The 22,077-nt window shown below is 33.4% G+C and overlaps 1 protein-coding gene across 2 annotated transcripts; it reads right to left on the bottom strand.

Annotated features, from left to right (window-relative positions):
* Window positions 1-1,870: 1,870 nt before the first annotated feature.
* LOC111369674 (protein TOC75-3, chloroplastic-like) lies at window positions 1,871-8,918 on the bottom strand. Of its 2 annotated transcripts, XM_022991277.1 has the most exons (10): window positions 8,723-8,918; window positions 7,388-7,535; window positions 5,694-5,909; window positions 4,931-5,579; window positions 4,597-4,815; window positions 4,158-4,265; window positions 3,735-3,923; window positions 3,176-3,424; window positions 2,361-2,615; window positions 1,871-2,226 (listed from the first exon to the last, which is right to left on the bottom strand). In XM_022991277.1, exons 3-10 carry the CDS (start codon window positions 5,831-5,833, stop codon window positions 1,987-1,989), a joined length of 2,049 nt encoding a protein of 682 aa, XP_022847045.1. In that variant the 5' UTR covers window positions 5,834-5,909; window positions 7,388-7,535; window positions 8,723-8,918; the 3' UTR covers window positions 1,871-1,986. The 2 variants fall into 2 exon arrangements, with proteins under 2 accessions (XP_022847045.1, XP_022847047.1); XM_022991279.1 differs by lacking the exon at window positions 8,723-8,918 and having other exon boundaries at window positions 7,388-8,027.
* Window positions 8,919-22,077: the final 13,159 nt, after the last annotated feature.

Raw genomic sequence — 22,077 nt, 5'->3', positions numbered from 1 at the left:
AGCTCGTGGACTTGAAAATGTGACCAAACGGTCACATTTTTCGAGATCTTGAGCTCATGGGTTGAGTTGGCTCGACTCAACCCATTGATACCCTTATTTGTGTTTGATGACTTTTTTCAAAAAATAAAAGCTATTGCGAAATTATTTTATGTTATATACTGAAAGTGACTATTGCTATCATTCAAGGAAAAAGAAATAAAACGAGAAAAAAGTAGATTAGATCAACATGTTCCTACTTTCATTCGTACAAGCACAAAATGACGTAATGCATGCCTTTAGGCTAACCATGAGTAAAAAGTGGCCCATATGGCCAAAAAGTTTACCTTGGGGAGGAATTTAAGAATTTCTTTCAAATTTCAATAAAATTTATTAGCTTTCCCAATCTGTAATGACAATTTGATATCAGTTGGACTTATGAGCCGTGTGAGGCCATGAATACAAAAGGAAAAAATTAATTCAATTTACGTCCTATCTTATGAGAATCTTGTTCATTCAGTCTCTCTTGAACTTTTCAAGAATGCATAGGTCACTTTAGAAATTAACGAGTCAAAACACATTAAGCTTCCGTTTATATTCCATTAAAATGAAATTTTATCGGAAAATGTGTTTTAGAATTGTGATTCTTTGTCAAATATGTGGTTAAAAAATAAGAATAATTTTGAATTTATGTATAACATTATTTTATAGAATAACATGCAGTTGAAAATGAGTTTTGAAAAAAAATGTATTTTTTGATAAATGGAGCCAAAGAAGAGCTAAATGCCATCCTAACCAGATTTGTAACTTTGGCCCTTAACTAGCAAGTCATGACTGGTTGCCTCATTCAAATGAAAGTATAAATAAAATAGTTCAATTTCAGTTCGGGTTAAATGCGATGCATGGCATTGAACTTTTAACGAACTTGAATAAAGGTTTTTGTACTTCAATGGGCACGATCAAGTTATTGAACTTTAATTTAAGTGCAAATATAGTCACTCTTTTAGCATCCGTAATCAATTTAACGTTTTTTCGTTAATGTGTAACTTCAAAAACCACACTCATGATATGTCACTCTTTAAAATACAATTTTGTGGGATTGATCTTTTATGTTTTTCTTCTTATATTGATACTTTAAAAGAAATACTTACATCTTATTAATATGAATATCTTTTGCCTCTTACAAGCTTCATTCATATTTGACTAATGTCTATAAATTATTTATAATCAATTAAATTATTTTTTATCCACACATTTTATGCAACTCACAAGTATTACATTTTTATTCACCGTTTAATTTTATTTATTTATAATTTATACCCATTTATAAAAACTTTTCCAAGCATGTAACGACCCTTATTCTTTGGAAAATCCCTTTTCTAATATTGATGCTACAAATAAAATTGTATGAGAGAGAATTTTAGAGAGAGTACACAATCATTTTTTCATCCCTAACTAGTGTTATATCTGTCTATTTTTCTTAATGTGTAGCTCATATTTTGACAAGTGGAAATTCTACTCACCCCTACATTAAAATTCTCAATATCAAAAATCAAGTTAGAACTATTTTTTTTTTTTAAGTTATAATTATTATTTTCGAAATAAAAATATATATTACAATCCCTCAACTTAACAACCCTAAAATCTCACCCATACCCATCCACGCTACCTCCCATTCACTCTCTCACACATGCACAACGCGGTCAGATTGGGAGCACAATCCAACAAGTCGATTGCTGCGTGTGGTGCCCCAACAATCTTGCCATGCGACCACATCATTGTTGATAACCTTCTCCAGAGCTCTACGTAACGATAGTATCTTCATTACGCAACAAAGGTGCATATCAAAAACAATGGTTTGTCGATGAAGTTGCATATATTCTTCTAAACAGCAAAAAGAAGTCAAATTATTTATTTTTTTCTTCAAGAATCTTTACAATCCTCCTATATTTAAGAACAAAATTTGGATAATTAATAAGAAAAATTAATAATCTGATTAATGAACAACTCTCAGAATCTCTCCCCAACATGAATGAAAAGTGAGCCACGCCTTGAGTTATGATCAACAGCATACTCTGCACGTACTTGACCGAGCTTCACTCCAACACCATACGAGGAACCATGACCATTTCTCATGTATGCCTTCGTGGGATTTCCTTGTACAGATACTGAACTGCCGAGATCGTTTCCATGTTCTGCAAATGCATAAGCGTACGCATTTTTCATGGGTATTCGAACCTCAGCCGCCAACTGCACATTGCATCATAAGTGAGATACTAGTCTAATGAACTTCTTGACAAGATCATTCTAATCTAGTGTACTTTTGCGTAACCTACTCATCTAAAAACCTCAAATGTGGTTTCAAGTGACTTGTCTATATATACCTCGAGTTTTTGTCTAGCTGCTCCTAGCTCTCCCACGTTGTAACCTCTGACTGAATATGGTCCCCCAAGTGTAAAAGCTTCATGGTTCGGGAGATCCCCTACACAACCACCATAGAGGCCGTGAAGGACTAAAACAGGTGGAGCAAGATTACCTTTACCTTCTTCTACTTGCTTTAAGGGAAAAAATTTGGTCATTGTTAGCTTGTGGCGATTGAAGAATGGGAACTTGCTACCGATGCAAAGTCCTTGATCAAACTGCAATTAAGATAATAAAATATTTTAGAACTGTTATCAGTGTACTTTTTAATATTGATAGTGGTTAAAACAACAAAGTAAACAACAAATTAAGGCCCTGTTTGATGGCCATTATTTTTAAAAAAAATGAAGTTTTGAATAGTGATTTTTTTGGAAAATGTGTAGTTAACAAGTAATGAAAAGTTTTGGGTTAACGTGCAAAATATTTTATTGTGTAAATGTGTTGTTGAAAATGAGTATGAGAATTTAAGAGTTTTGTTTTAAAGGTAGACAAACAGGGGCTAAGCCCTCCAAAAAAAAGGAAAAAAAGAGAAAAAAGGAAAAAGAAAAAGGGCCCCATTAAAGTTTAAGTGAGCTATGGAGATCACAATGGGGGGTGGAAGGCCAACTGGACTATGGAAAAGCATCGAGAGCATGCAAAAGGAGTTGTTACGTACAAACAATAGTACCACAATGATAATGCAACACCATGGTAGAATGTCATTCTGTTTCGGTTATTTATTATGTCTGCCTATTTGAGATGACAATAATGAAAGACCAACAAAAGCTTGGAAACTCACCTGGAACACATTCCTCTCACCAATTAATGCCCCATTTAGAGATCTCGTATTATCTCGTGTTAGATTTGCTTGTAAAAATGCCATGCGATCCGTCCCAGTGCCACTTAGCGTAGTTGGAGGTCCATTAGCACTGATATCCCCATTTAACATCACCTTCTGACCATTTCTAGAAATCTGACCATTTTCATCACGGGTTATGATTTCTTCCATGACAAGTCCACAAGTGAATTTGCTCTGTTTGGTAAAATCCTACACAAACTATCTTAGTTAGGAATGCACAAGTAAGATAAATAGTTTACAAATTGAGACTTTTTTCCTAGAACAGGTTTGTTGAGTGTGGGTCAGGGTCAAAAATTAGGCCAAAAGGCGTGTTTGACATGGACAACATGTTGGTCCCAAAGGATGGAGGAAGCTAGGTTTGTCGAAAGATGGGCAATGTCAAAAAGAAACAAGAAGTCGATTCTGATCAGATAAAAGAGAATAAAGAACAAACACATCTTATGGACTCCCACATGCAAAGGTTCAATTGATTACATTTACATCTCAAGAAATTATCTACCTCGGTAATATTGGCTTTAACTCCAGCACGATCTACCCATAACGGAGGCAAATCTACTTCAGGACCACCTGTAAACGCAGGACTAGATTTCGAACTGTTGAAACATGAAGCGCGAAAGGTGCGATTGCGAGGATTATGCACACCATCTAGATATGGATGTACATATTCAAACTTGAAACCTAGATCATCCTGTCAAGAGATTTCCCATTAAAGTTACGAAAATTAGTTAGCCAATAACTAGCAATCCCATTCTTAGTTTTTCAATCTTTGAACATCATGAGCATGTTACATATGTAATATTACACAATACAATACATGCAACAAATAAAATTTTAACTTTTATACTTTCGTGTCATACAATAATACTGTTTATTATTGTCTAGTTCAATATACCAAAGATGTCATGTTTATTTTCTACCTCACCTCGGGATCAAATAGGTTGCTAAGAGTCATTGAGCCAATAATGCTTCGATTTAGGCCTTTAAGATTTCGAACCTCTAAGGAAATATTCGCTGAAGGTCGTATTGAAGCCTGAAATAACAACACAAGAAAGATGGTACTATTATCCCAAATATTTATGGATTCAACATTTCGATTTAAAGAAAATTGTTCAAATTGTTTACAGTTAAATTTACAAGCACAAATCAACGTCACTTAACTTTTAGCAAAAATTTCCCATTGATCACTTAAACTTCATTTTTTTCCAAATTCATCACTATCTTGATCGACAGAAAAATTTATGCAACAATCTAGTTAACAAATAACTAGAGTACAACAAAAGCTTTTCTATTTAGTCAAACCAACAAGAAATTTCACTAAAAGTTTAGTGGCCACATACATAAAAACCCTATTAGTTACATACCAACATTGGTCGACCATTGCGTTGAGGCACGATATTCCATTCTGTACTGACTTCAACTGATTGGCATTGTGCTTCCTGTAACTTAATTTCAGCAGTGATAGCTCCATTTCTCTCATCCATGGATGGATTGAGTTCAATATTAGAAAAAAGATTTAGAGAATTGAGATTATTCAAAGCCTTTCTGAACGCCTCGATTTGGAAAACACGTCCTTTTCCTAACTATAAAATCGAGTGATATTAGACCAAAGAATAAAAATAATCCAGCTTGTAACATATTCATACAAGATATATAGAATTGGGCACAATTGAGGCCGCAAAGGGGCAGAACTAATACCTGTTTGGGTAGTACTCTAGTAATAACACCAAGCTTAGTATTTCCTTCACAAATATTCCCAAGCTTATCCTGAAACTGAACAACCACCCTATTTATATCTCCTTCCATCACTTCACACACAAGTTCCTTACTATTCGGATCCAAATTCCCGAAATTCACGACCCGAGAAAGTTGGTACCCATTTTCATGATACCATTTCTCTATTCTCTTGGCAATCTTTCTTAAAAGCCTTGAATTTACATTACCACATTGTCTCAGCATTCCTTGGATTTCTCCTTGCACTGCCATTGGCAACATGCATGGCCTGGCTTCCTCCACTCGTTTTCGATATTGTCTATTGTAGCTCATCATGAATTCCATTGCTTCATTCTGTGTCATGTTTTCATCCATTTGGATTGAATCCAGCTCTAGAAGCGAATTCACGCCGATGCATTTCATTCGATACTTTGACCCCCAATACATTTCTTTAATGGGGAAATTGATATCAACTGTTCCATCAAAGTTCGTTTTCATGTCGAGCTCTACTTCCTTGAACCACCCAGAAGAAGCTAAATTTTCAACTTCTTTTTGGAGTTGGGCTTTCGTATAAATCCTACAAGGTTGTAGCGTAAGCAAATCGTTGAACGCATCTTCAACATTGATAATGGACCTGTTGGAAAAATCATGACTATCACGAATTAGGATTATGATGATTTTTATGAAAATTTTGCAAGATAATATTATAGAAAAAAGATGATTTTGCAAGATACATGAATTACAAGACCTGGTTCGTGGATGCAAAAAGTTGACTTTGGAGACTTTATACTTCTTGAATCCACTAAGCTTGTTGAGACTGACCACAATATTCACCGGCAGTCCATGGGAATCCCATTCTTTTCGTTCCAAATTGTCTTCTTTCGCCATCGCCCAAGGACAGAAAATTCAAACCACCGTATAAGAACGTTGCGATGCCGAGGGGAGGAAGACAGCGAGTTTTTCCCTAAACATTTCATTCGAAAATCACAAAAACAAAGCTTAAGTTTCTAAAATCAACAATTGACAAATAACTCAATTTAAAGGATGCATATTCTAATGCACATTTTATCAAACGGTTGCAGATCCCACACAAGCACAAGAAACTTGTGGACTCAATCCATTTTGGGTCCTTTGTTCAATGAATTTGATAACCGAGCCTTTCAGGGGCAGATCTAGGAAATTCGGTTGCACGAGTTGAAATTTAAGAACCAGTTAAGGATTGTTCTATTAATTAGTTATGCACTTGTGAGAGTAAATATGCCAACATCCCTCAAAATACGTGTCATGATGTTCAAGTGATAGTTTGAGCGAGGACATATAAATGACTGCTATAACATCCTTCAAAATGTGGGTCACAATGTTCAAATAATACTGTAGTTTGATGGAGTACACATAAAAGACTGCTACCATGTTCCCTTTTTATCGAAAACCATGACAGTGACTAGGGTATGTCTACTTGTGCTTTGTTAGTACTTTTCTAGTCCTAGTTAGTTGTTTTCATGTGTATATATATATTTTGGGTTTCCCTATGATCACTAATTCTACAATTAATTCCCTTATAGAGCCTTGTAAGATTCACTGTTAGCTAGTCAAATTGCTTTCTAATAGGTCAAAATCTCAAATGACATGTTCTTACTCAAAGCTAGAAGATAGAACAAAACATAATTACTCCAAGCTTACCAAACTACACATGAATTGTCATATAAGGTTAAATTCAATATTTCTATAAAGAAGGCAACAAACTAAATAGAATAGAGGCTAATATAATATATGGAAAAGACAGTGCATTCTACAATTGCTTTATTAGGCACACAACTTGGACATTATAGAAGGGCAGTGACCGTCCAAGCATGGCCACTGACAAGACTTATCTTCTTAGGTTGGGTAATTTCCATCAATGCATCTAATTAATTGTACCCAAAAACACTCTCAGATTCTAGTGATACAAATATGGAAACCAAATTAAGTGAATTACTAACTTTTGTTTCATATTGATCAGTTGATAGAACGATGAAAAATTGTTTCAGCAAATTAGCTAATGGAAGGTATAGCTTGGACTTGCACATCTGTCAAACTCCATAGAGAAAATTATGTTAAAATAAAAAATGGAATAAATAAAATTCCAATTGAAGTATATAAATGTCTAGGTGAAATGGGTAGCTACAGTTGATGCAGTTTTCCAGTGACGTTATTAAATTCAGTAAATAAAAATGGATAGCTACAGTTAATAAAAATTAAAGGGTCTTCATCCTTATAAAAATTGTCTTTAAGAACTGTGGGGAGACAAATTATGAACAGGCTACAAACAATGTATCGTTGAGACTGAGTTCATTGTTTCCAAATTCCAAATAACTGATAGAATAATTCAATCTACTATCTGAGAAATTCTTCAATGCAAAAAAGAGAAGGAATACATAGAAATTAGATTTTAATATTTTATACCGGCAAGCAGGCGGCAGCAGTGGCGTGGCGTGGCGCGGCGGACGGCTGTCGGCTGGGTAACTTCAGTTTTACTTTTTCCTTTCTGCCCCCTTTCACTTTTCTGTTTCTCTGGACTCTGGTTCTTGTGTGTCTTCTTCGCCAGACGCCTCTTGCAACCGGGACAAAGCACAGAGAATAGGAATTAGGTATTTCAAAGGAAAAAAAAAAAAATGGGCCCCTAAATTTTTGGGCCTGAGGCAAGGGCCTCACTTACCAAAACCGGCTCTGTAAACACTGGAAATGAAGTGAGTTTGACTAACAATGCTATTTAGCAAATTGTGCTTAGCATGATGGTTGGATGAAATTGTGTAATGAAGTTGAAATATTTTTATTTTCATCTAAAACCTTGGTTTATTAGATAATCATGCTTAATTTATGTTAGGAAAAATGTAGGAAAATCTGAAAATTTAATGAACTCTAAGGCACGAAAAAAAAATGTTATCTTTTAAGAGATGTTTCTCCCCTATCCAACGAAGTCACGATTGGAGTATGATAGAAAATCTCTCTCAAGATACAATGGAGGCGTTTGATTCAAATTTTGACTATTTGATCAAATCAAGAAGACACTCGAAAAAGAACTGATGATGCCAAGAGAAAGAGAGAATAATCTTTTTTTTTTAATGTATTTTTTTTTAAATGTGCTTTTTTTTAATGTATCTTTTTTCTAATAGGTCGATTCCCGTTGCGTAGCGGCAAACACTAGTCGGAGCGGTAAATCATTCGCAAAAAAATAAAATTAAATAAATACATGCAAAATGATGAAAAATATCTAACAAAATAAATTAAAAAACAACATCCCAGAAGATCATTATGAAATATAAATACTAAATAACAATATAAAAATTGCAAAATCCTCATACAAATCTTGAAGTCCGCCCCACTACATTGTCACCGGAAGTCTGGAATTTGGAAATACCAATTACCAATTACAAAAGCAAAAGAAATTGACAAATTGAAAGACACCAGCCAGCCTAACAATTTTATATGTAACAGTGGCTCACAGTCACGCATAAATTTTTCAGTTTTATGTATATATAGCTATTCAATTTTCCATGTTGGCACAACATCCCTAAGAAATCAGGTTTGATCGTTCAATGGGAGGGCCTACAATTCTATTCAGATCAGATGTATTTATAAATATGGAAAAAAAAAATTATATTTCTAATAAATAAATTAAAATCAGCGATTACTTAAATAACGGAATTTGGCCAACAAAACCAGTCATCTTCAAACAATTGGCCGCCCCTTCTTCTTTATTTTTCTTAAGAAAAAATAAATAAATTGTGGGTTTGTTACCTCAATGCAACACTTCAAAAGCCAACAGGAAGATGAAGAGGAAGTACTCGGTTGGTCGGATAATCGGATTTCTTGCCGGAGCTTTTGCTGGTAGTCTTTAGGGATTGTCCAATGATCAATTGGTAGTCAAGATTGTATTTAAGCTTCTCCCTCAGTCTCACGTTTTGCACAGCCGTTCATCTGCCCTTTTCTCTCCTTTTTTTTTTTTTTAAAGAGATTTTGAGGGTTTTGTATTGAAATGGGTTTTGGCCCACTCTTTTTTAAGAGGCCCCCTACAAACCGAGGCCTAAGGCAGTGGCCTTGTTTACCTTGGGTCTTTCGTCCCTCCATTGTTCTCGTTGCGCTCTCTGAAATTTTAACTTATGTTTATAAAATATAACGTCTTAAATTTCTCTTTCTTTAGAAAAAATTTTCTTTCCAAATGTAAACCTCCATATTTATAATTATACATAAATATATAGTAGAAAGTAATTGACTTATTTGGGAAAAGAAACGTTATTCACAATTGATTGGGATTAAAGGAAATGTTTAACAGGGGAAATGAGGGTTAATCATGTGTAGAAACTGTTGGCACCACTCCAAAATGGGTTAATTGTAGGTTACATTTGTAAGTTTTAGGTACATTTAAAACCTGTAATACGTGTGGGTGTTTGGAATTAAATTGTAGGTTTCATTCCTAGAATATAAATAATTTGAAGGAAATGGACAAAATTCTAGAAAGGAAAGCCATAAATTAAGAAACTCATGGCTTTCAATATTTATTTTTTATTTTTTATTTTTATCTTTTGTCCCTAACTTTATCAAACTAATCAAAATAAGGAAACTACACAACCTCAATTAAAACTTAATAAACTCTATTTTATTTATAATTCTATTTTTTCTTATAATTCCGTCCTTGAAAACGCGTACGGAAATCAGACCTTAGAAATATTTACTATACATAAATTTTCACCATTGGCTCAAATTTTTAAGAAAACATTAAATTCAGTGCTACTTAGAAAACATGCATGATTTCTTGTGAACTTTCATGAGATTAAAATTATTTAAGACATGTTGAACTAATATTGGGTTTTCATTTCTTATGTTGGCCGAGCATAAGGTTCTTCTATGCACTAGGCTCGTTGTATTAGATCATCATAAAATAATAGCGTAATTTCATTTTATTTTTTAACACTTTTTATTTTTAAAACTTTATTCTTTATTTAAAAAAAATAAAAAAAATAGACGAGCCCACGAGCCGAGTGGAGCTCGCCCAATTTCAATGAGCCGAGCCCGAGCTCGAGCTCGGCTCGCCACGAGCACGAGTCGAGCTCGTGGCATTAGGGCCGAGCCGAGCCAACCCTACTCGTGTGGTCTATATACGTCTACTATCTCCTTCTGCATGACAATATGAAAGTATTAATATTTTATTTAAAACTTCACTTAGGAATTAAATGTAAATCTCTTAACTGGGAGTTAACATAGAAGTCTCTATCGATGTCAATGTTAATACTCAAATATGACTCCATCAGGTTCAAGTTTTGGTATCACTCATATTAGCCTCCCTTTCAAATTCATGCACCAATTTACTAAAGTTAAAATCAAGGACAACTATTCCACACCACCACTTCATATTTCATTTCCTTCGTTAAAAAATATAATTTCTAGTGCCGCATTCTTATGATGCTGTTAGATATTTAGCAACACTATAAAGTAGGTAAATACAACAATGAGCACCTAGGCAAGGACTTCGATGTTCTATTCAGCATATTCTAGCATTTTTGCAAATATGTTTTATATTCCGCTGTGCAAAATGTACAAGTCAGACCATTTGCTGTGTGGCCCTGAACCTGTCTTGTGAAATGTATGCTTCCATTCAAGGCACTATGTTTTTTGATTGGTCCTTGGTACTCTTCTATGTGTTTGAACTTCATAAATCAAATCCTGTTACATTTGATTTTTTTCTTTCGTGTAGCTCATTTTATTATGTTTCACATGCAACCAGGCGGTAATTTTCTTATATAGCTTTGTACTACTCACACCCTTTCCCTCATTCGATTAATCACCCTTTCACATTTTTACTCCAAATTCCAATTCCTACCCAGCATATTCCGTTACCAGAATATGATTTGTGGCTCTGAATATTGAAAAGGGAAGAGAAAAATGAAATCACTAATTAAAGATACTGTACAAGCATAAGAGAAATACAGTTCGAAGAAACGACATGCATGAAAAAATAGATCGTATTTCTAATAAATACCTTCTAATATTAGGACCGATAGGTCTAGTGATGACAGTTTACCCCGCCTCGCCCCGGTGTCAACCGCCCCGAATGGGGCAAAAAAACCAGTCCCGTCGCGGGGCGTGGGGTGGGGATGCCCCATCCCGTGAATTTTTTTTTCTTATTTTTTATTTTTTTATTAAATAAAAGGTTAGAGTTCAACTTATTTCAAATAAAAGGATGACCTATTTTTTAGTATCCTCAATTATAAAAGTCTTATCAAACTTGACTAATTTATATATATCATTATGCTATTTTGTCAAATTGATATTATATTGATAAAAACAAATATAAAAATATATAACATGTTTAAATGAACAAATTTGAAAATCTATATATTGTTATAAATTAAAGTGTGTGGGGTTACAACTTTTGTGATAATATTAAAGGAAAAAAACACAAAAAAAACCTTGTTCATTATAATAATCAATGTTGTGTACCAATAGCGACCATTATATTTAAGATTTGTAGTGTTTATTTTGGATATTAACTTTGCTAGCTTGAATGTTATCCGTATTTTATTGAACTTAAAATAAAAAAAATAAAAAATTAAATTAAATTAAATTAAACGGGGCAAAAAAACTACCCTGCCCCTCCCCGCCCCGTCGAAGGCGGGGCGGGGTACGGCCCAAACCCGCCCCGTTGCCATCACTAGATAGGTCGTCCATCAATATCTTCATAAATTATTTCCAGCTTCATTATGAGTGGCACTACATGTTTTACAAGAATAAGATGTTAATAATAAACAAAAAAATAGAATTAAGAACTCAATAAAAACACCAAAAGTCTTACAATGATCACAAAATGAAATTATCAATTACTATAAATAGTAGGGACATCAATCACTATCACTATTGGAAATAAATTCGATCTCCGTATCAAATTTTTCGAATTCATTCTCATCATCCATATCATAAACTTCAATTAGAAGTCTTCTTCCATGTCAAATTCATCAATATTTTTCACATCTATTTGTTCAAGAGGAACATCAATAACAACATATAGTCTACTGTCAAATTCAAAAGCTGTATATCTGTAGACAAGCTGTCTTGTTGGACAACATTATAAGTGTCAATTTCATCATCATCATTACACTCATCAGTAGTCTCAACTGCATCCCATATATGACGATGCGAGGCTTTTTGTACCACTTTCCAATTGGTTCCATTGTTCAAGTCATCTAGATAGAACACTTGAATAGCTTGTTTTCAAAAACTGAATGGATCATCAATGTACCAAGTTTGAGAAACATTGATTGATATAAAATTTGATTCTTCTACAACATTTTTTCTTCTTCTTATCACAATCAAACCAATCACACTAAAACAAAGATGTTATGAAAATAATGTAGCTCGATGACATCGATTAACACACCATAATAATCATTGTCATCACCAGGTACAAGAATACTACTATTTTGAGTGACTTAATGTGTGTATCACAACTTATTGTGTGACATCGAATGCCTTTGACGATATACTGTAAAATGTAATTTGTGGATCTGGTCCACATGCAAGGACCTGTAGCTCTTCAGTGACACTCAGATTACCCAATACACGTCTCATACACATCTGTACATTTGAAATTACTTAAATAAATCAAAATTTCATTGCTTCAAAATAGTCAAATAATTCAATTTTCTAAACAAAATATTACCTCATGTTGAAAACACTTTGGGAACTCACATTCTTGTCGATCGCTTCGATCAATTTTATGAGAAATTGTTGACAAATATTCACTGTTATCATTGAAAAAAATATTTACACTTAGGAATACTGTAGATACAATTTCTAGGTAATTGGGGGTAAGTACGAAGGAATTTATGAACATACCTTAAGTATGTTTAGATTTCATGGCAATTGTTAAGCACATACCATTTTGTTTTCCATAGTAGTTCATCAGGTAATGTGCAAATACTCCTACCCCCAACTGGTTGTACGCGTTGGGAAAACACAGATAACTCATCTACTTGAGTTACATTTTGACCATCATCATTTGGTCTTGTATATCTAGTCTCCAACCCATGAAAGTTCATAGATGAAAATGTAAGAGTATCATTAATAATGCAACCCTCTGCAATTGTAACTTCTGGCCGTGCTTTATTCATCACATACATATTCAAAGTTCACAAATATCGCTCAACTAGTCGGGCCTCGCGAGGCAAATGAACTATCAAGTGCACAATTATGTCAAAGAATGCAGGTGGAAAAATTCTTCCCAACTTACACACAGTACACCCTCTTCTTTGTCTTTTAAATGTAACGTCTTAGCAATTATTTGCTCAAAGAACTTACAATGTTCAACCAGTGCATTACAAACGTCCTTCTTTAAGTACTTCCTTACCCCCGCAGGTAACATTCGTCGTAAGAGCACTTGATAATCATGGCTTTTTGACCCATATATGCGACCATCATTGACTACACACCTTTAAATATTGGCAGCATACCCATTAGAAAGCTTGAATGACTTTAAAAATCTACAGAAATCCATGTATTCCTCGAAAGTTAAAATGTATTCAACATGTGGTTTATAATACTTTTTCCTTTTAGGTTGTAGGTGCAACTCTTGAGGGATGTCTACATCTTTCAAGTCCATACGAGCTTTTCGTGTGTCCTTTGAATTTCTCTCAACATTCATCAAAATACCAACCAAGCCTCACAAACATTTTTTTTAATATGGATGACATCTAAGTTGGGCATCAATTTTATTTTGGACCAGTAGTCCAACTCAAACAAAATGGAACGCTTCAACCAATTCAAGTCTTCGACACTTCGTTTACATTTTCACATACTAAGGAATTTTTACCAAATACAACATCACCAAACCTATTCAATTGACAAATGATATCTTCTTGTGTAAATTCACGCAGTGGCTAAATCAACTCACTTTTTCCGTTGTAGTTTTTGCTTCTACGCCATGGATGATTAATAGGTAAAAATTACCTATATCCAATATAACCTATCTTGCCTCGCAATCTCAATGATTATCCTAGGTCGGAACAAGTTGATAGAATCTCCTTTTTTACACCCCCTATATCGCCAAAAACCCAGCATGCAACCGAGGACGAGAGAACACAAGCGGAAGCCCCCTTGTCCTCGCTCCTCAGAGGCTCCCTTCAGGAAGGGGCCACCCCTTGAATCTGAATGTAAGGGATCATATATCATGGAAACTCCACCTTTGGTAAGATATATCAAATTCATATCTAAACAAGTGATGCTTGACTGCATTGATATCCAGAAATGTGGCATTACGACAATCTTGACAAGGGTATAGAATACTGGATATGCCATCATGGATATTATCACGTGCAAAAGCTAGAAAATTCCTCAACCCATCCTGATATCTCTTATCCAACCTATTATGCAACATAATCCAACTACGATATGTGCCATAAAATTTCATGTACAACATCGGAAATACTAGTAACTATGCAAGAATACACAAACTGAAAACTTTCAAGAATTATATAAAAAAAATTTAAATGAAAAAGGACAGAGAGAGCAACAACTAGTCATTCCATAAACACTACCCATAGAAACCATTTAAGTTTGCTATTAATTACATTATAGTCTTATGAACCAAAAACTTCAAGTTTTGAGGATCTACTCAAATAATCATGAGAAGTAATTTTCAGATTACTCACATGGCATATAATACATGCAATCAAAGGAATTTATAGCATATAATTCTTGAACAATCTCCTATCTATAGAAATCCATTGTAGCCTCAGAAGCCAAATGCTTATTCAGGGGCGGACCCGCTAAGGGACAAGTGGGGTCGCCGCCCCAATTGAATTTTCGAAACCTTCAATTCGACATTGTTAAATTTAAATTTTCAGATTTCTTTTGGTTTTTTTCACAATTTATTTTAGCCAATTTTTTGTCTGGCCCCCACTGAAGAATAATTCCGTGTCCGCCCTTAGTTTCATTCCATCACAATTAGTAGGATTATATGTTTCAAAAGTTATATTTACTGCCATGCATTTAGCTTGTATGTAACAATTATTCTTTTCCCATACGGTTTAAGTTTAGATAACATTTGGGCAAACTAATCCGTCCAATATTCTCAAACCCATTTTCCTGTTGACTTATTTACATTTCTCCCTCACAAAACATATCAATAAAACAAACAACAATTAAATAAAAGATAAAAATTTATTAGATATATTTTAAGCAAACCATTAGCACTAACGCACCAAAATAAGCAAATGGACAACCAACATATTAATACATAACAGAAATAAAGCAATCTAACAACAAAAATCAAGTAGTCTAGCTGTCTAGGTCTTTACCATTTCGTTACTGAAATTTGACAAACCTCGAAAGTTTTCCTTCTCTGTAGCTACTTCTCAATTGTTTTAGAGTGTTTTTGATTGGCATGAAAAATATTACCAGAAAAGAAAATGTTTTCCTTCTTTTGTGGAAAATAAAAATCACCTCCACCCAAGGAAAATGTTTTCCTTAAAAATAAGGAAAATTAGGCATATTTTTAAGAGTTGGAAAATGTTTTTCATGAAAAAAATTAGCAATCAAACACCTCAAGCAAGAATTTGGATGGAAAACTGATATTTTCCATAGAAAATAAATGTAATCAAACACACCCTTGGAGTAATATATTCAAAAAGGCATCGTCAATCGTACTGAGAAATCGTCAAGTCAAGAGCATAACCCAAAAGAGAGAAACTCAATCTTCTCCTCGATTCAAAAAGGCGGCCTCTTTGTTATCGATCTTCTCTATTCAAATGGCTCAAAAGAGAAACACGTGGAGATCATGAATTTGGATGAGAATGGCTCGTAGATAGAAACTAGGGAAGAGAGGGGGCAAAAATTCATTTTGAGAGGAAATTAAATACTTGAGTGGCGAATGGGATTGAGGAAATAAAAATTTTAGAGACAAGCCAAATTCTTAGCGGAAACTAATTTTATATTATTTTATTTTATTTTTAGTGTGGAAAATGAAATGTAGTCTAAAAGTAATAGTTGAAATTCGTGTATTGTTATTTTTATTTTACGTTTTATTATCATTACGAAGGCCCTGTTTGTCTCTCATTTTTGTAAGAATAATAATGAAAATATAGTCGTTACAAACCCCACACAAGAGATAGAAATTCAAATCTGGTAGTTTGATGTGATGAATAACGGTCATATTTTTCATTTTAATAGAAAAAAATGGAAACCAAATTGGGGCTAAATATGTATTTTCTAATTGGTAAATAACTTAATTCAAATTACTTTAAATAATTTATTATTTTTAGAGCAATTCAAATTTACTATTTTCGAGATGCGGTAACAATGCAAACTTTTGGGCATTTTACTACTATAAGATCTATATTGTTGGACATATTCTCAAGATTTTGTTTTCCGATCAAAATGATAGAAACTATATTTTTTTCGATGGAAATTATATATAGCAAAGTATTAAATTGTGCTTACATCTATGTACTATGTAAACAATAAAATCGATATCAAGAGGACTTCAATTATAGCTTATTGATCCCTAATTTTGTACATATATATAGGCACAAGTAGTCAATAATATTATAGTTTCTTTGTTGTCTCAATGAATCAAAATTAATTGATTTGAACTACTTATTTACTATGACTGAGTCTAAAATATGATCGTACAGTTGGACTTGCCTAACCAACACTGTATTATCCTTGAGGCATATTCTAATTTGATATCACAACCCAATCAGTTGAATGAATGGTATGATGAAGTCTTATCTCCGTATAACTCCTCAATGGTATTTATTTGGAAAGACCAAGATGTCCGACCACTCGTGGATCTTGTGAGGTCATCGACACAGTCACGTAGATGGTTATGATATTGACCATTGGAGGCTAATCAACAACTACCACACAACCATCTTCTCCTAATTTGTTGTAATTTCATTGATAATAGCAACGAAAGTCGTCTGAAACTAAAATTCTGTTTCTATTATCTCATTTCTAGTCATGTCAAGAAAACAGGTGTCCTGCATAAAGGTCAGTTTTGATTGTCTTCGAGGTGTTGTCTTAGGTCGAACTCCAATCAGGTTCCTTGACATGATAGGATTCTACTTCCACAATATCAAACTGATCCAACTTCAATAATAACACAGTTTTAGCCTATTGTCCAACTCTTATAGGACTCTAACACTTTCAATGACTCAAAAGGAGATAAGGCATCAAGTAAACTCATTTCTATTCCTATGAGGATTGTCCTATGTATCTCTATAAATACTTGAAAATTTAAAGATGTAGATTTTTTGTAGTATCAATATGCATTAATAACAATCGTCATTTTTAGTGCAGTTCACTTCATTAATATTAATTTACACAATAGTTTGCCCTACTTTTCTATTTTATAATTTGTGTTTGACATATAAATAATTGGATTAGACTAAACATAAATCATTCAATATTTTGCCAATTGAGCAATTTTTGTTTTCAAAATTTTATAAGATAAAAACTTAACTTATTTTGTACAATATAAAAATTTATTGTTAACCGTAAAATTTATGGTATCCAAGACATTCTAAACGTTTTCATAATTTACATAACAGTTTTTCTATTTTCCCGCTCTTCACTATTTTTATTGTTACACAAATGGTTTTTATGTTTTTGAAATGTTTATAAATTTTAAAATAATCTTTTATTTTTTAATTTCGTCGCTAAATTTATTGGTTATTTTTGATCGGCAATCATGCTACAACGAGGTGGACTAATATTTATTCCGGTCGATAAATGTATCGGAGAATTTTATCTCATCAAAGCCAACTAATAATTTCTTGGTCGGTAAATATTAAGGCGCCAAATTTCCACCAAAAAATGTTGGCAAAAAATATGACTTTCACTGACTTTTTTCATTTGGTCGGCATATATGTCTCATTTAGGCCGACTACTTTATTATATTAGTCCGCAAATGTAACTCATCTAGCCCCACTACTATATTATATTGGTTGGTAAATGTTAAGGCACCAAGTTCCCAACAAATATATGAGCCAAAAATAAGATTTCCACCGACACATTTTGTTGTGGTCACCAAATATGTGTAGTCTATGCCTACTAGTAGTATTTTGTGGTCGATAAAATATCATTTTCATTGGCTAATTTTATATCGGTCGGCAAAAATGATTTTCATTAACTATTTCTATCTGGTCAGGGAAAACTGGTCGACAAAGTTATCACCAACTCAAAAAATTTCTTAGTAAAAATAGTGTTTTTGCCAACTAATTTTCAGTTGGTAGGAAAAATCTGGTCAGTAAAGTCATTGTTTCTTGTAGTCTATGACTGTTAATTTTCATCAATTTAAGATACCACATGTGATAGAATGATGAAATTTGAAACTAAAGTTAAAGTTTAGTGACTCAACTGAAAATAAATTAAAGCTAAATAACCAAATTAAGATAACTTAAAGTTTAGTTGAACAACTAAAATTTCGCTGAAAGTCACCATTTAATTTTGGTCAGATAGATACATGAATAAAAACAAAATAGTTATATAATTATATGGCATTTTTTCTTTCAGTGAATATTGAAATTGCAATACAAAATCTATTGATGAAACAATTACAACCAAAGATTAAATATAAATACAATCAACAATCCTTTCACTTATAGATTCACTTTTTAAATACACTATTCTAGATGCTTCGACTAGAACAAGATTAGAAATAACTATTAGAGGGTGAGATATTTGAATTGCATGTATGCGCTCTTCTTCAATCATAGGATTATTCATAGATTTCTCTCTAGGCATTACGGTAGTTAGAACATTTCTGTGTTGCCCCCAAGTGCTGACTTTTTATTGGTTGCTTCTTAACTGATTTAGTTAAGAGACACACTATATTCACTTGCCCACGTGCTCTTTATCGACGGCCTATAACCAACCTATAGTTGGCAAATGGTTTGAGATTTTTTTGACACTACAACAAAAATGACCTTTTGCAACATGAAAAAGGCAACATTCATTACTTGAATGTTGCTAAAGGAGTCTACAGCAACATTCGCATAAGTGAATGTTGCCATTAGTGAATAAAATAGAATTTTGGCAACGTTTCTTAATGCATGTTGCTAATGCCACTTTTCGCAACGTTCAGTGAACGTTGCGAAATGTTTTGCCAAAACTCACTTTTTGCAACATTCCTTAAATGCTGCGAAAAGTTTCACTTTTTGCAACGTACGTAAAAACGTTGCCAAAAGTGACTTTTCGCAACGTGCATAAGAACGTTGCTAAAAGGTACTTATAGCAACGTTCTTTGGACGTTGCGAAACGTTAACCAAAAGAAAAAGTCCAAAAAATCAAATATATTATCCCTAATTTTTTCTTCTCCTCTCCTCTGCTCTCGTCTCCACCTCAATCTTCTCTCATTACATCTTTCCCACAATACTCCCTTCCTCTCGTCTCCACCAAAATAATCCAAACCTTCATTCACCTCACACACACAATACTCATTCCCACCTCACACACATAGAAGCTGTGTTATGATTATCTTCAATTGGTAAAAGAAATTGGTATTTTTCTCAGCCAGCCCTACTCTCCACCCTCTTGCGAAATTCAGAAAAACTCGCAAATTAGTTCCCCTTCCTTTCATTTTCTCACCGTTGTGAAATTTCCCCAAAGTTGTGGTTTCTCTCTTTCTTACTGTACTCTCTGGATATATAGAAGTGAAAGAAAACCATGGAGAAGTTCGATCGACGAATACAACCATTTCTTCATCCTGCTGTCTTCATTTTCTACGACTTGGACCGGCGCTTCTTCACGCGGGTGTGATTTGAGCACGTTTTCGTATTTATACCCTCAAATCGTGAGGTATGTCAATTCGAGATGTGCTTTAGTTTAGGGTTCTTTGGCTTAGTGAATAATTGATTAAAATGTTTGGCGAACTTCATGAGTTTATACATTTGAATATGGGCTACTGGTTCGTTTATAAGTTTTTCTGGAGGTGATGATTTCTAATTTGCTGTTCTGTCCTTAAGATTATAGAAGCAATTGAATCAATACAGTTTATATTAAGCTTCTCCAACCTCTAGTTTGGTCTTCCCATAATTGTTATGTTTGAACTTTTTCTTTGTAGATTGCATCACTTACAAAGGAAAGAAATGTTGATGAAATGAAAGGGTGCAATAGTCTTGATGATGGAAAAGAACTAGTTAGTGGAACTATTGTTCAGGTAATGAGGTGTTATGGATTCTTTATTTAGTATTTTCACTGAATTTTTCCAGTTCTTCTGTGCTCATAATTTCTGTTATATTGACAGCAGCTAGAATACTCTCTTGCCAAGAAGGAAAGAGTTATTTGGGAACTAGAAATTTGTCTAATTAATTACCTAACTAATTAGTCTATTTAATTGACTGAAAATTTGATTGAAGATCTTATCATTCACACCTTTTATGTCTCATTGTCTCTTATGGTGCATAATATCACTGTTTATATTGAAGCGAATAATGAACGTCTTTAAATATATTGACTTGATGGCCTCGATAGGTTAATGACTTATTTTTCTGATCATGAAGTAGCTACTTAGCTAATTCTTAATTTGCTAAGTGAAAGGGATTTTACACACTAGAATAGTATGGTTGTTCATTTTCGGAAACTTGCTTCTGATTTTTAAATTCTAAGTTGTGATTTATATTGCTACTCAAATACAAATGGATGGTTTTCTATCATATAGAAATCTTTAGCTAAATTAAATTGGAATTATAGTTTTCTATCAATTATTTATTTTTTATTTTTTTGTGAATGATTTTAATGTACAGTAGCATTAGAACATGCTAAGAAGATATTCAATGAAATTTATATAGTTAGGTGATCATTTGTTATTTATTTATTTATTACTCTATAATGGAAGTTTTCATTGGATTGTAGTTTAATACTGAGATATTGCTTTGCTTTCTGTAGTTTCTAAGAACTCAGCGGTGAATATAGAGACCTTTAATTTGTTCTAAATTCTTCACTACATATGTCTTGCATAGGGTCTTGGTAAAGCAATTAAATACTGATGCAACTGATACATGCAATTGTAAATTTCATGAGCACAAGATGGTGAAACTAATTCATAAGTTTCAACCTTGAGAGAATCAAGCAATTGAATAGCAATTTACTGTAATGTTTTGATGCAATTTTCATTAAGACACTTCTGTATAAATATCCTCTTTGATGCTAAATGTGGCCTAGATCTGGAAGTGGGTGCATTCAACATCTATGTCATCTTCAGCGTACTTGTAGGGCTCAATTAATTATACTTGGTTAATTGGTTTGTTATGTATGATAAATACTAGGTATTAAGGTATATAATAATAAGAATTAAGAAGGCAAAAGTGAAAAGGCAGAAGCCAATTTGAAATGGTGAAGTTTGAGGAATTGAAATTTTGTTCGAGATCTTGGAATAAATGGAATTTGTAGCTTTCTAGTTTCTGCCCTTTCTTATGAGTCAGTCAGAGTTACAAACAAATGTTAATAATTAATATCAATTAGGAAGGGTGTGTTTAAGAGTTTTTACATTTTAAGTTCTTTGATTGTTGGGTAGTAGGAAATCCTTGTCATTTCTAATATTTACTCTTCCAGTTGTGAAATTGAACCTGATGTCCTGCTTCCTAATCTTAGCCAGAGGCAAAACGAAAACCTCGTAGCCGAAGCCAATTGTTAATAAGAATATTTACTTATGATTTATGAAGCATCAGTAATTCTTGGTTTTTTAGGATTTTTTTGTTTCATTGTAAGTGAAGCATTTTGATTCTTTAAAGTACTGTGCTATTTGCTAAGAAGAATTTAGATCAAAATTCTATTATAAATGAATTTTATGCTATAAAACATCGTCGAGTACAACTTCAATAGGTAACTTATATTATGAATTTTTCTTATTATATATAAATTTCAGTCGTACATTAGAATTTAAAAATTTTTAGCCCACCGTAATAATAATTCTTGGCTCCGCCCTTGCTTTTCGCAGACATGCTTGACTTCTTTCTTTGTAGAGTAGTATTACAGCTTGCTTCCAACAATCTTATTCATTAGACTGCGTTCTCGTGGAAGCAGAGTACCAGGTATGACGTTTAGGAGACTTACTCTAATCTACTTTCCTTTCAATATGAATATTATGCTCTCACACATTT

Source organism: Olea europaea, chromosome 20 (assembly GCF_002742605.1).
Source record: "Olea europaea var. sylvestris chromosome 20, O_europaea_v1, whole genome shotgun sequence".
In the NCBI taxonomy this organism is placed as follows: domain Eukaryota; kingdom Viridiplantae; phylum Streptophyta; class Magnoliopsida; order Lamiales; family Oleaceae; genus Olea; species Olea europaea.
The sequence above is the reverse complement of the archived record's forward strand: the minus strand, read 5'-3'. Positions and strand labels throughout refer to the sequence as shown.

Bases quoted from the DNA above. Each gene is read 5' to 3' on its own strand.
- LOC111369674 (XM_022991277.1), bottom strand. From the start codon at position 5,833: ATGGCGAAAGAAGACAATTTGGAACGAAAAGAATGGGATTCCCATGGA. The intron at 4,816-4,930 runs GTATTAGTTCTG...TCGATTTTATAG, and splicing joins CTAGAGTACTACCCAAACAG to TTAGGAAAAGGACGTGTTTT. The intron at 4,266-4,596 runs GTATGTAACTAA...TTGTTATTTCAG, and splicing joins GCAATGGTCGACCAATGTTG to GCTTCAATACGACCTTCAGC.